This window comes from Poecilia latipinna, unplaced genomic scaffold, assembly GCF_001443285.1.
Source record: "Poecilia latipinna isolate Pla-1442-1.1 unplaced genomic scaffold, P_latipinna-1.0 Scaffold35, whole genome shotgun sequence".
NCBI classification, from domain to species: Eukaryota; Metazoa; Chordata; class Actinopteri; order Cyprinodontiformes; family Poeciliidae; genus Poecilia; species Poecilia latipinna.
The window spans coordinates 707,270-721,992 of NW_015112651.1; the positions used below are offsets into that span (position 1 = coordinate 707,270).

The window sequence follows — 14,723 nt, forward strand, 5'->3', positions numbered from 1 at the left end:
TTTTTTTTTAAAAAAAAAAACCACACAAACTGAGCAAAAATAAGCAAGGTGGAAAGCTGCAATTTCCTGCCAGAGTTTTCCCTGTATGCATTTTGAATATTTAAGCTGAAACATTACGGAGTGAGAGTGCTCTATTTGTGGATCTCTCTGTGATGCTGAGAGCCTCCTATCCATCCTAACACACGAAACAAAGAAAAAAAATCCTTATCATATTATGTTGCTGTGATGGAGACAGTTAAACACTGTTACATGCTGAGTGGGAATCCGACTTTTTAAAGTGTCAGAGGATCACGCCCACTCCTTACAAATGTTCTGCAAAGAGTCTGAGGCAATACCATGATTTGCATATCTCCAGTTAGCTCAAATCCGTTGATGTCAGCTTAGAATGTCACACCTTAACATGCAGATTACATTTTTATTTTAGGACAGCTCATCATTCTTTCTTCTCTGCCTCATGGAGAGAGAAGAAAGAATGATGTCTTCACATGTCTTTTAACTTGTGTAACATGTTATCTACCAAGGTACAGCATGAAAAGAGAAAATATGTTTCCTACTAATTACTTTTCTCATTTAGCTTCTAGTTTTCTCACCGCGTTAAATTTTTTGACATGACAAGAAAAAACTATGTGCTTCAAATTTACATCTGCAGCATCACGAAAGCAACAGTGAATACTCGATATTTTACTCTTACAAAAAGCATGGAGTGTAAGAGGCTGATTTGCATCCAAGCCTTCTTTTTATTATAGAGTCATGCAGCCTGAATCAACCATTACTTTTTGAATCTTTCATCCCCACAAACCCATTGCTCTCATGCTAAAGTTAGCTGATCTTGGACAAAATTTAGATTGATTTATACAAAATTAACTATGACTATTGCCAAAATTAAACACAATTTTCAAAATAATAGGTTATTCTTATGTAATTGTGACTATATATATATATATATATATATATATATATATATATATATATATATATATATATATATATATATATATATATACACACATAAATCCAAACTGTTGTTATATTACATTAAATGCCATCTGCAGTTGAATTTACTTTCTTACATACATGAAACAAAACAAGGGAATGTGAGGGTTATCCATTTTATTTCTGTTTGGCTAAAACAATCGCTAATTAACCAGTTCAGGGTTCAATACTGCATATTAATTGTGTCAGAATTGTGAAAGTGAAATCGTTTTAATCAAAATGTACTAAAATATCTAATGATATTGCAAGTTTGAATGTGAAAGTGGACATGAGCATGCTTATTAACTCAATATAATATGACACGTTTTACAACATAAAAACATTTACTAACTTAGGTCTTTATCTTTAGTGTGTCTTTAACACAAAAGGTCTTGCTTACCTTCAGCTTTTTGACATTGACACAGGGATCATTGGAAAAACTTTCTGTATCTGCAATGTGAATGTTTGCTTTCTCCAGTTCATAGGTCAGATCATTCCTCACCTGTGGGAACATAAAGGAAGAAGAGATCATTCACCATCGAAGATCGCTGCACACAGTCACTGCTGAAGTCTTTCTAGGTTATTCGTCCTGGCCCCTTGCATGTCCTGGAGGAAGCTGCCAGGAGTGACATGAACAGAGACAGACAGAGATTCCCTGAGAGACATGGCTACTCCAAGCTGGAATCATAAAAGATGAATATGGTATGATAGGCTGCACTTGATCTGGGGAATATTGTGGTTCACTTCAACAAAATTCAAAATATGTGGAGTGTTAAATTTGAATTTCCACATTAGATTTAGTTCACAGAAGAACCCAGCAGTGGAATTTTTATTCAGTAACTTGACGTTCTTTCAGCTGGAAGTTGAATATTTCAATAAACATAAAAAAAAAAGTAACTCGGTGGAAAGTATTGCTTTGATAGCGACATCATTAACTAACACTCCCTGGGAGTGCTTTTGTGTAAATGTCAATACAATATAAATTTAGACATATCACTTATTATCAAAGTTTGCAGAAATAACTTAAAAAAAAACACATCATGTAACATTAGCATGCAGAGCTCTTTCTAGGAAACGCTTCACTGATTTACTTGCTGTGTCTCTACCCAATGTTTCACTCAATCATTCTTGAGATTTCTTACAAACTGGCTAATAGAAGCTGGGGAAGATTTTGTAGACATTTTTTGTGCTCTCCAGTTGCAGTTCAGTTAAAACTTTAAGGAGTTTTAGGAGTTATCAGCTAGCCTGGATAAAGCACCCTACTGCTCAGGTCAGAGTTGCATACACCTTGCACATTTGTTGCATTTTATCACATTAACACACATAACACAGTATTCCGTCCCAAAGAAGAAATATGATTATGAACTGTGTACATTTTCAAAAAGAATGCACATTTGATGTCTTACAGACTGAGACTTGCTTCTCCTGGCTGGTTGACGTATCTGCTGCCCCTGCGTGTCTGTATCGATGAATTGACTCAGTTGAATGGAGAGCAATGTGATAAAAGGAAGAGAATAAAGCAGGCGTCCCACTGGGATGGCAGACCGGCTGTGCTAGAACCTAAACAGTACTGTACTATTATTTTATGACTTGTGCACGGGAAATATTTTGAGATATTAACTAATAGCAGTGATGTTATTGCACGCTAATAGCCAATCGTGACCACTACTCCACGGAAATACAGCAGTGAAAGAGTTTGCAGACATCCTCCATGTCTTTAAATTTCATAACCAGTGAGAATTTATTTTTTCAGACCCTAAAAAGCCATTAGGTAAAACTCTGGCATGCAGGAAACAATCAGCTGAAGGATGATGCATCCATCACTTGATGAAATGGCATCATTTTCCCAGACACTCTTCATTGTTTTCTCAGCTTTTATCCTTTTGTTGTTGCCTCAGTTTTATCACAGGAATGCAAATTGCATTTGAAGGCCTCTGTTTTGTTCGGCAGCCTCACTGACTTCGTTCACTGTGTCTTGAATCAGATTTCTCTGATTTCCTTAGGCCATGCCCTGCAGCTATAATCAGTCTGCTCCCACCCAGGAGCTTGGCACTCGGGACAGGCTGAAACATCAGAAGGTATTTGTTCTCAAATGTGCATGCCAAGCACAGTTGGCAGTGACACTGCAGCACAGCTAACGGATGAAGGTTCTGTATGATTGCTCTATATCTGTCTGTGCTCTGTACTTCACTCACGTATTTAGCTGTCCTAAATTGCTTTGGATATGCTTTTAAGAACAAGAAAAAAAAACAAAAAACTATATGCACACACTGAAGTGAAGTGCAGAAGTACTTGTACCCCCCCTTACCAATTCACATTTTCTTTTGTTTTTAAACCACTTGTTACAAATTATTTTACAATGTACAGAACACATGTTTCCTCTTTCTATTTTTTCTCCCTTCTTTTGGGGTGTTTCTCTACCAGGTTTCAACACATAGAATAAAACGTAAGGTAAACAAAACAAAAATAAGGTTTCTGAAGGTCTTAAGGAAAGATAGGACCAAATGAACATCTTTGTCATGATTTGTGGTTGTTTGTTGTGAGAAAGAACACTGAGACCCAGGTTGAAGAAGACGAAGATGAAAGTTTAATGTTGAAAAAGTCCAGATGCAAGCAACTCGGGGGGGGGGGACCGACAGGCAACGTGACACTAGGGAGACTATCGCTTGACGAGGATCCGACAAGAGACAAAGACAACAGGTGGACTTAAATACACAAGGAGGGTAATCAGGAAATGAGACACACCTGGGAAGCAATCAACAGGGAAGACAGGACAGGGACAGGACTAAACACAGAAAACCTCAAAAATAACTACACAGAAAACACAGAACACAACAATATTTTTTTTTAGAATGAGGATTAATAACTTATCTTTAGATACCAATAGAACATTTTCTGATAAGATTTTATCTGTAATTTCCGAGGAAAAGAAGTAGCGTCTTTTCTTTATACTCAACACCGACATTCTTTTAAAGAGAAATGACATTAGGATGTAAAAGTATAAAAGGCTAACGCAATGCTATCATTACAATTACCGTCACTACTGGTAAGTGTTTCAATATTGTCAATCTAAATAGGTTTGCTCCTCCATTAGTACCCATAAGTCTACAGAATCTCCACTTTATTTCCCTCGTGGATCTTGATGACCGTATCAAAATCGCGTCCTGTTCTGGTGCCCTGGAGAGATACCCAAATCACCCTGAACATCACTCACTCTTGTACAGATATTACCTCCGCTGTAGCGCGCCGAGCTGAAACAACAGGAAGGCCAGAGTGGATCAATATAACCTGGTTTTGCTCTTGAGAAACAGTTTGTTTGGCGATATAGACAAGCTACGACATCCTGTTGTGTTATTACAAGTGTTGATCTGATGCGCCTGGCTGAAGTTCAGCTAAAAGGAAAACATGTTTGGAAAAGAGAGGAATGGCAGCGGGTCAGCCAAGTGTTTATTAAGGTGCACTGGAGCAACACACAGATGGTCGGAATATTCAAAAACAACCGCACTCGGTCAGACATGCAGAATAGCAGAGGAAAAGGAAACAAAACACTACGAGACGTGAATTTCCAGAAATAATTTCTTTTGGATTGTCTTGTTTTGCTTCTGCTGCTAATTCGGACAACAACCACCACATCTGTGTTTTCCTGGATGCCGTGCTTTACATAAACTGAGAGTCAGAGGGGACAGATGGCTTAAAAGCTGGTTATCAGAACAAATGGGCAGTTTCCTGCGTAATAACAAACATCCAACATTGCCTGGGGCAGTCTGGGAATTCGCCGCATCAAATACCGAACAGGAATTATCCCACTTCCCTTCTGAGCAGGCCTGCATGTAGAAAAGCAAATAAAAATTTGCCACAGAAAACGGTTGCTGGACACATCATAGGTGCCATGACAAAAACGAAGCACCAGTCTCCATAAGGTGGGGAAAATGATCAGTGGTTTTAGCCTACAGAGTATTTCCCCATGTCAAAAACCTAGTTATGTATGGCAGAAAAACCAGCAGCATGAAGTGTGCAACGTGCAAGCACATTAATTTCCACAAGTTTGCCTGAACCAAACTCCCGCTGTAGCATGTATTGCAATATTGTACAATAACTTAAAAAAACACACACACACACACACATTGAAACAACACTTATAAGGTCAAACTGTGTAGTTGGAGTGAAAAATGAGGACTATAATTCTTTCTAGACTGTGTATGTAAACATTGGGTTTCAATTAAACAAACTTATGCCATGTAAATATGTTTTCACTGACTAAATCATTAGTTTTAGAATTTGTTTACAATACTATAAATGTTCTATGTAATAATAATAATAATAATAATAATAAAAAAAGCCATAGTGTTGCGTCCTTGCTGCATTATACTGCATACGTGTAAATTGCTGTGCTCATTCAGCAGACTGTACAGCCAGTCCGGAGCTTATATAAACTAGCGTGACACATTGTTGCTCAAATTGCCTGCTCTTATGACCGTACCCTTCGTTTACTGATGTCATGAATGACTAATTGTAGAGAGAGGCTCACGGAGCGACGCGAGGTTATTTATAAGGGAATGACAATTTAGTCAACTTTTGAGCAAGATGCCTACGAAAGGCAGAGAAAAGAAAGACAGGAACTGCAATAAAGTGGGCGCTGAGACAGTAATTTCTGCTACATTTATCAGCGATCACAGTATAATTAAACACTCGAGCGCAGAGGGAGTCGGGCAGAGGATAGAGTCCTAATCCTACTCTCAGTCAGGTCTGTCATCTGACTGACTGACTGATGACTGCTGCTGTGTTCCTGGGCAAGCCCTGTTTGTCTGGCGACTTCAGTAATGTTGATTGCTGTGTGTGTCTTTTAGAGAATGCGCGTTGTGTGAATAGGCATTTTAATACCTTCAAATACCTAGCCCTTACTCATACTCATCTCCAGCTGCAGCAAACCACAAATGCCCCATTAAGGGAACATTAGTGTCCGTCTATAAACACGATGTGTGTACAAAGTGTGTGTTTCAGCGTGGCCTAAAAATAGAAGTGACGTGATGACTTTAGCTTACAGGTTACATTCCCAGGGGACACCAGACTGTAGGTGTTTGTGCGGGACGGGCAAGCAGCAGACTGAATCCTTAACAAGCATTATATAACGTTAACCTTGGGAGGGGGACAACCGAATGAAAGAGACAGAGGAACGCTGTGCAAAAGTCTTGAGCCGCTCTTGATTTCTTTGAAATGTGCCTCCAGTGAGCATGGCCTTTTTATAAACGATCATGCAAGTCTCAGTCACGAGTTTTTTCAAGATTATGAATGTTGTTCACAATTTTTCTACTTTTTTACTCATTTAGAGTCCAATACTGAATACAGTCAGAGAAATACCTGCTGAGGTACCACTGTTCAAAACCAGTTCTTTGCACTTTTTAAAAAAGGTTGTTTTTTTTGTTTTGTTTTTTAGCAGAATTGTCCATTTTTTATTGGATTACTCAATTAATCGTCTGAATAAATGATAGATTATTTGGTTACTAAAATAATAGTTTACAAGGGCCCTAAATATTTTATTTTTTCAGTGAATATCGTCCTCAAAATGTCCTGAGATGAAGGGTTCATGAGGATGCCTGTGTCATCATGGGTTAAACTAACTCCATGATCAAACAGGCTACTGTATTTCAGTACAAACGATACATTTATTAGTGCAACCATATCCCTTAGCAGTACGTAATAACAATGAGTCATACTTTGAGCCTTTATATGGATACTCTTCCTGAATCAACAGTGAATAAATAGTTCAAACAGCAAATCCCCTCTCATATGTTTTCTCACATTACAGAAATTGCCTATTTCTAATTAAAAAATGAGTGTATCCAGCATCTGCAGTACCATATCCAATATAAGTTAAAAATGTCTTGTTAGACAAAGTGCAAGACAGCGTAGCTCGTTGAAAAAAGCCACTATATTGATGACAAAATACCGTTTTAAGCCAATCAGACTGTTAGCTTTGGTGTTTTTATTAATTAAACCAAGAACAAATTCCTAAAGATCCAATTTAAAATTGGTTGTTTTCCATTCACTGAGTCCCTGCGTTAGGTTGCTATATTTAGTAGGAAGACTTTACAAAAAAGACTTCAGAGGCTCAGAAACACCAAATAAAGAAAAAAAGGGCTTCACTGGAAATGGGCCAACATGCAAGTCACATCCATTGATAAAAAATATAATAGTATACAAATTGTTCAAGGCAATTTAAAATAACTTAAAATCTTAATGATCTGGTTGACAGATCACCTGGTTTTAGATATCAGCTGTCAATACTTAGGATTAGGATTATAAGTGTAAATTAAGGGAAAAAAAATAGCAGTATTACCAAGACTGGTACTGACTTGTACTAAAATATCTACATGTTTTGTTATTCCATCTATTTAAAATGAATTCAGTGACATGAAAACATTAAAACTTTTATTTGGGAAAGGCATAATTCTAAAACATGGTCAAGAAACTGACGATATCAATATTTTATTTTTCTGGGCAGGCTTTACAAATCTAGGCAGTTTAAATGTTAAATTACATACTTCTGTGCCAATTTGTTATTTTTCCACAGAATATAATAGCTGAGGGAATATTCTCCATCGGTGGTAATTTAGTATTTTGCCTTTGTTTGTACTGTTGTCATTCTGTGTGTCTGAACTGAAGAAAAAGGGATACATTTTACACTCAAAATTAGATTGCTATAACTACAGCTGTAAACAATATCCACATTAGCGTTTACTGTACAATGTGATTAATACAAATTAAATCATTTGAACAAAATATTAAGGAAAGATTATGCAAAAGCAAGTCTCCTCATTTTTAGTCCCCCCCCCTCCTTATTTATGACTAGACTAATGCAAAACCTTAATTTTTCATCAGCAAAGTGTAACACTGAATAATTTCCAAAAGTAACTGCAAAACAGCAAGCTTTGAACTTGACAGAAGATTGCAAGAATCATGAAGTGTGGAAGAGATTCTTGAATATTTGTAAATCAGGATTAGAAGCCAATCTTGTGGTGGGCTGATTGAATCTGGCTGTCTGTTTTCAGCCTGTCCTAAGCCCCTCGGTGTCTTCAGGAAGAGAGAGATAAAGGGATTTTGTCTCTCCAAGATTTACAATGAGACTTCGCATACATACTCCCCCTCCCCACATCCTACTCTCTTAGAAGTAAAACAAATTATCCTAATGTTTATTGCATTTACTTTTTTTAATTATTATTAAGATTTTCATATCTGATATGGTTTATGATACTGCAAGAATTAAAATCAAATGTATAAATAATGCTTTACATTATGACCACAGCCAGTGAAATGGGAATACATTCCTGAAACCTCAAAACTGGAACCCACAGCCCAAATCCCCTTTCCCTTGTATGTTAACATCATTACAGCATCAGTCCACAATCTGGACTGAGAAGGACCTGCATACATTGTTTTTTTTTTGGGGGGGGGAAGGGGAATAGCACAAAAAAACAGGTGATTTGATCCACACTCTAGACTCGCTAGAAGTCAGTTTCTTTAACCTGTCGCAGTTACACCTCACAACTGCCAAGGGAAGAAGTCAGAGTTTTCATAAAGCATCACTACAAATTTTCAAATATTACCTTGGCAAACTGTGTATCATCATAAGCCACCAACTTGTGAGACACCTCAAGCAGGAAGGCATCTTTGGAGTTGTATTGTTGAATGTTTTTCAAGAAAAGGCCGTTGGGAGACCCTCAACATCATGCGCTGAACGGTTAACGTTGTATTGTTGACCAAACAAGGAAGGAACCTATATTTTTAGAGCGTCCTTAGTCAGAGGCTTCTTGATAACCAACTCGGAGTTGCATACAGCACCGCATACAGCAACACTTAGAAGAAACTTTGATAATATGAGTTACAGCAACACTTAATTTCCCTTTGGTCTTAATAAAGTATTTTTCAACTGAACTAAATTGATTATGAATGTGACAAGTGCTGAGTCAGTAACTAGTGGTGATGATTACTTCAGCCAGCGCATAAAAGTCTATGCTGTATTCTGCTATCTGCTGATTTAATAGACGCACATGTACTGCAGGCCTGACTGAATGCAGGAAGCTACACAAAGGATTTTTTTTCCTCCGACCTGATGCTGCATCTGTTTGAGAGGTGATCCACATAATTTTTGAATAACCATTTTCTTTAATGTAACCATCAGCTTTGATCTAAAGGGTTGATTCATGTTCTCTCAGAAGTAGGACTTTAGAAGCAATCGATCCAGTGTGTTTCAAGTGACTCAGAGCAGCAACACTGGAGGGTTAAATGAATCCTGTAATGCGGTAATGTTCTTTGAAGAGCAAATATAAGGATCGTTCTATGTCTAGAAATCAATTTCAAGTTCTGTACACCAACGCCAGGCTACTTTGCCTGTGGGTGCTAAGAAATTCAATAAAAAGTCTTCTTTCACCAGATCCAAAAATCTCCTTTTTGGTCTTCTCCTCCAAACCTTTATGACTCCAAACTCCGCATCCATCTCCCAAATCAATCATCGCCTCTTCTCTTAAAATGTCCAAACAATCTCATTCTGGCCTTTTGGACTTTATTCACTAAACATCTAATATCAGGTGTCCCTCTGACATACCCATACCTGATCTATCCAACATCTTAAGCCGTGCAACCTCCAGTTCTGCCTCCTGCCTTTTCCTCATTGGCACCATCTCTGAACCATATAACATTGCTTGCAGTGCCTTTCCCTTCATTCTTGCTGAAACCCTTTCATCGCACATCATATCTGACATTTTTCTGCATGCATTCCAACCTGCTCGCACACACTGCTTCACCTCACTTCCGCGCTCTCCATTGCGCTGGACCGTTGACCTTAAGCACTTGAAGTTCTCTTCTTTATTTCTACTCCGTGTCACATAACTGTTAAACTGATGCCCCTCTCATTTACACACATGTATTCTGTTGCGCTGCAAATAGTAAAAGATATATCATCTTTAAAACTCACTGCCCTTTGTGGTTGGAAGATCTTATAAGATTAACTCCTTCTGAAGCTTTATTTAGGAAGGGTTTTCTTGTTTAATTGCTGTCTTTGGATTTCACTGTTCTCTGTTGTCACTACATGTCTTTATTTTATACGTGATGATTACACCAGTGACTCTTTATCTACATGTACCTTACTCCACAATGTCTGTGGTCCAACTCTGGTTTTGTGTTTGTGTTTTTCTTTTTAGTTTCATCATTTATGAACGAATCCTCCACTTCTCTCTCCAGATGGTGGTGATAGAGACCTGCCTTGATATCGAGACCAAATGGAACCAACAGAATTTTTAATTTTAAAATTTCACAATAATACTCTGATTGCAACATTTTTTTCCCCCATCTTGCATCGCTTTTTAACCTCACTTTCTTTTTATTGTCTCCTTAAGGGTCTTGGTCTTATGGGTTTACACACAACACAATATCCAGGAGACACTTATTTCAACCTGAGCTATTTCATCAAAAGCATCACTTATCAGTAAACAACAAATAAAATGTGATGAACAAATTAAAAGGTGACTTTTGCGTCAGTTTGAGTTGCTCAGATGGCCAGTGATTTGAATGATGAGAGTTGCTGTAAAACAGTATTCATTTTCTGGGGTCAATATTTATTTGTCATCCTCCTTTTATAAATAGTCAAGATTTCCCAGATTTAATGATCAGCTTTTGTTTCAGGTGTGTTTAATCTCATGAGAAATCTCTTAAAATATCTAATCTTCAGAGATTACAGCAAGTCCCTTAGGACTTTTTGTGTCCCAGGGGCAAAAAATACTATAGAGAAAATAACTATACATTTAATATAAATGACTGTCATCCATTTAAATCATACTCACAGTATCTTAATGATAATTATATATATAAAAAAAAAAAGTATTGATGATTAGTGTGCTCTCAGCTGCACCTATAGTTGGTGAATCAGCTTGAGGCAAAACATTCAGCCTAAATGAGAGCGCAGTAAATTGAGGCATATAATGATATAATGCTTCACCATAATAAAACCTGAAAATGTCTCTCCTATATAGAGGCACAATGAGAAGAGCTCTAATGAGTTAACTTATTCAGGCCTAAGGCATTCTCTGGGAATGAAAACTGAATTACTCATATGTTGCATCAGGTCTTGATGAGTTAAACTGTTCTGGCTTTAGCAAAATCCACCGAGCACCGAGTTGGATCTATGGAGATACAAAATGTTGGGTAAGCAACACTATCCACAAATCTAGGAAACTTTCCTTCAGAATTTTCGCCACTGAAGTTGCTGGTGCACTGTTTTTAAAATTGCCATGTACAAGTTGATAAGTAAAAAAAAAAAAAAAAAAATGCACCTTACATGGATATGTCCATTAAAAATAGACACATTTTTATAAATCATCAACTGATATGTTTATAAAGTATTTGTGTTACTGTTTCTATGTTGCACTCATACTGGGATGGAAGGTGTAGAGTATTTGATGAACTTCTATGTCAAGACAGATGAAGTTGATTTTGAAAAGGTGTCATTGGCCGCCCCCCCCCCCCCATTTTTATTCTTCTTCGGTGATTACTATCTCAGGCTGAAAGTTTAATATTCTATATACAGGGTATGCATGCCCCAAGTTGTTGTTAATTGATGAAATAGCACAACATTTAGAAATAAGGTCCTTCATGTCGAAGTGAGTGAATCTTCTTTAGTGCAGACAGAGCATTTGAATGAGATATGTTGAGATGAAGTTATGTTATAAGGTCATTGCTATGATACTGGGGTAACAGAAATTCAGAAAAGAAAACTGTGATCTAATTTTTAAAAGAAAAAACAAACGAAAAGAAACACTTTTATCTCTAACTAAACCAGTCTCAGAGATCAAATTATGACTGTTATAGTATTACATTTTAGATATTTTATTTCCTTAAAATAGCTTCTCTTCTTACACCACTAAGATGTAAGAGAAATGTGCATATGATGGGGAGAAAATAAGCCCCAAATTAAGTAAATTAAGTCTTACCCTATCAATATTAGGTCCCAAGTTTGTCCAAGAACCAACAGATATATTCATAGCAAATATTTTAACTTGAAGAAGGAACACGCATATAAATAAAGAACAATGTTTCACTTGGCAGAAATGTTTCTTTTGGCAATAAAAAATATTGAGGCTTTTATAGAAAATCATGCAAACTAGACTCTAAAGGGTTGGTGTAAAAGATAATGTTTTAAGTAGAAACATTTATGACTTCAGTGGCGTGCAGATGCACTTTCGGGACCTTTGTAGACGTTTAGGGTTTGATAGAAGACATATTCAAATGAATGCAGGATTTCTCCTTTCAGGTATTTGACACTTGGGGCCTCATCTTGGACCCAGTATCTGATTTTATTTTACTGAGACAGGGCTTGCAGAGTAGCTACTCAGCCTTATTCTAGGGATTTTGTTCATTTAGAAATAAACTAAAATTTTGTTCATTTGAAAATAATCTTTTCGACATTTCTTTAACAATATTATTACAATATACAAAGATATCTTTCAATTTCAAAAACGGTCTTTACAACACAAGTGCATGAAATATAATCAAAACTCTGAAAATGCAAAATAAATAAATAAATAAAATTCACCTCAAAGTTTAGATGTCCTAGAGTGTTTGATTTTATGGGAGTCAAATACAGTAAAAAAAAGCAAACGCTAACCAAGAAATTAAAATAAGTAAAGAAGTTATTACAATTATGAATATGGAATTTCACAAACTTCAGCATTCTATCGTTAAAGTTAATGTAGTTTTCAAGTTTCGTTCAGGTTTAATCCTTATAACGTGGTCTTTATACAGAACACACACACAAAGAGCTGACCTCTGAGAACCTCTGGACATCCTGTGTGAGGGTCCCCACCCGGCTCCAGTTGTAGTAATTAAGGAATTTGATAACTGCTGGGTTCACAGCGTTATCGGACGGGACGGTGCGGAAGAAGTTGGGGTACTTCTTCTTGTCTGCCAGAACCGGGGTGGTCGCGGCAAATGACAGCTGGAATGACAGAAGATGACAAAATAAAAGTACAGTCGACACTGAATCATTCTGTGAGAGTTAAACACAACATAAGTAGGAGTTTGCTTTCATGCTCTGACTTCTTTTGTAGGGTTTGTTTGTTTTTTTTGTAGTAACTACAAATAATGTTTCCATGTGCCAAACAATCTAGTTAGGTGAAAATCATATGCATTTCTCTGGAGTAAAGCGTTCATCATATTACCGATTCAACAATCAGAAATGCACACAGTAATTGGCTTTAAATGCATGTGCGAAAACAAAGCACCATTTTACATTTTCTTGAAATAGTCTGTGGTTGTAGTCTCATAAGAGAAAAGGAGCTTAGTGATTTGAATCATCCCTTGGTGGGTAAGTAAAACATATTTTTGCTCGTTGAATTGCTTCTCAGAGATCTATGTAACTCTGTACACATGTCCTGAAACCCTGAAACCAAACGGTAATTGCCTCCTTACCAGCACATATCTCTAACTTCAACAGCTGCAACCAAAGAATATTTGAAGGACAAGTTCTGTAAACCGGTCTTACAATAAAAGAGCATGAAACTGAAAAAGTAAATGTTTTACTGTGTAAACGTTTTGCAGGGCTTTTATAGGGTTATTGAACTAAAGATGGAAAGATGTAACAGAGTTAATGTGAACCAAAACGCTTCACATTTGTTCCGTAAATATTTCTACAAAACTGTTTTTTTTTTTTATCAAGACACTGAAAATGTACAGCACAGGTACTCTGGTTTTATTTCTCAATCAGATCATCACTCACTGGAAAGATCCAAATTTGCAGTTAAGTTAGAAATCATTCGTTCCCCTGGCAGGCTTTTTCTTCTTTCAACTAAGAAATGTGTTACTGATAGGAAAAGCGAAATGTATTTCTTATACGATAACACTAAAAATGGAGTTTGAGTTTTGAAAAAGTAAAGATACATATTTATTCGCATTTTATTTAAAAAAGGCATATCAAAAGTTATACAATCCTTTGCAAAAAATCACATGAAAAATTATCTTTATTGCATCCACAGCAGTCAAACTCTTCCCATCACTGCTAAAGTCTGTTTCACATGGGAGAAACACATTCCACAGATGAAATATTTTCCCCCATCTTTTCTTTATCCTACTATATAATTTGGCTTTACGCAGTACAATTTTCACATGCCATTCAATCTTTGGTTTGCCCATGTGTTTCACTTGTTGTTGTCCTTTTTGGCACCTTGAAGCATCTGACTCCCCCAATCATCACATCCCACATGTACATGTACTTGGCAGATGTTTTACTGCAGATGCCCAGCCTGAAACCTTTTGCAAAAGGGTAAAATGGCCACAATTTCCTATTCTGCCGGTAGTCTGATCAGTGGCTGTCATTAAGCCTACATTACCCATTCCCAAGTTTTTAGACCTAATGATGAATTCAATTCTCAAGATGTATAGTCCAATTCTCTTCTCTTTAGACCTCGAGTCCAAGTCACTTCTCAGGTCTCAGACCAAAGTACCCACCTCTGGCACCAGACAGAGGCAATATTTCTAACAGGCAATTTTTTTTCTGTGCAAAAACAATTTCAGTATTCAAATAAGTGTGCGTCTCAATTTTTACAAAATTATATTTTCGGTCGCGGCTAAGCTGAATTATGTGGGCCATCATGGTACTGAATATCTGTAAAAAATAAATAAATAAATAAAATAAAACAAAGTAAATTAATTAATCATCTAATTCAGTGGTCCCCAACCCCCGGTCCGTGGACCGGTACCGGTCC

The 14,723-nt window shown here is 36.9% G+C and overlaps 1 protein-coding gene across 1 annotated transcript in view; it reads right to left on the reverse strand.

Annotated features, from left to right (window-relative positions):
- The window catches only part of gabbr2 (gamma-aminobutyric acid (GABA) B receptor, 2), a gene marked incomplete at its 5' end in the record, with an annotated part of 137,410 nt that overhangs the window by 88,062 nt on the left and 34,625 nt on the right, over positions 1-14,723 (reverse strand). Inside the window, 2 exons of the mRNA XM_015042774.1 lie at positions 1,373-1,474; positions 12,788-12,958. Coding sequence (XP_014898260.1) covers positions 1,373-1,474; positions 12,788-12,958 — 273 coding nt within the window. The remainder of the gene's footprint in view (positions 1-1,372; positions 1,475-12,787; positions 12,959-14,723) is intronic.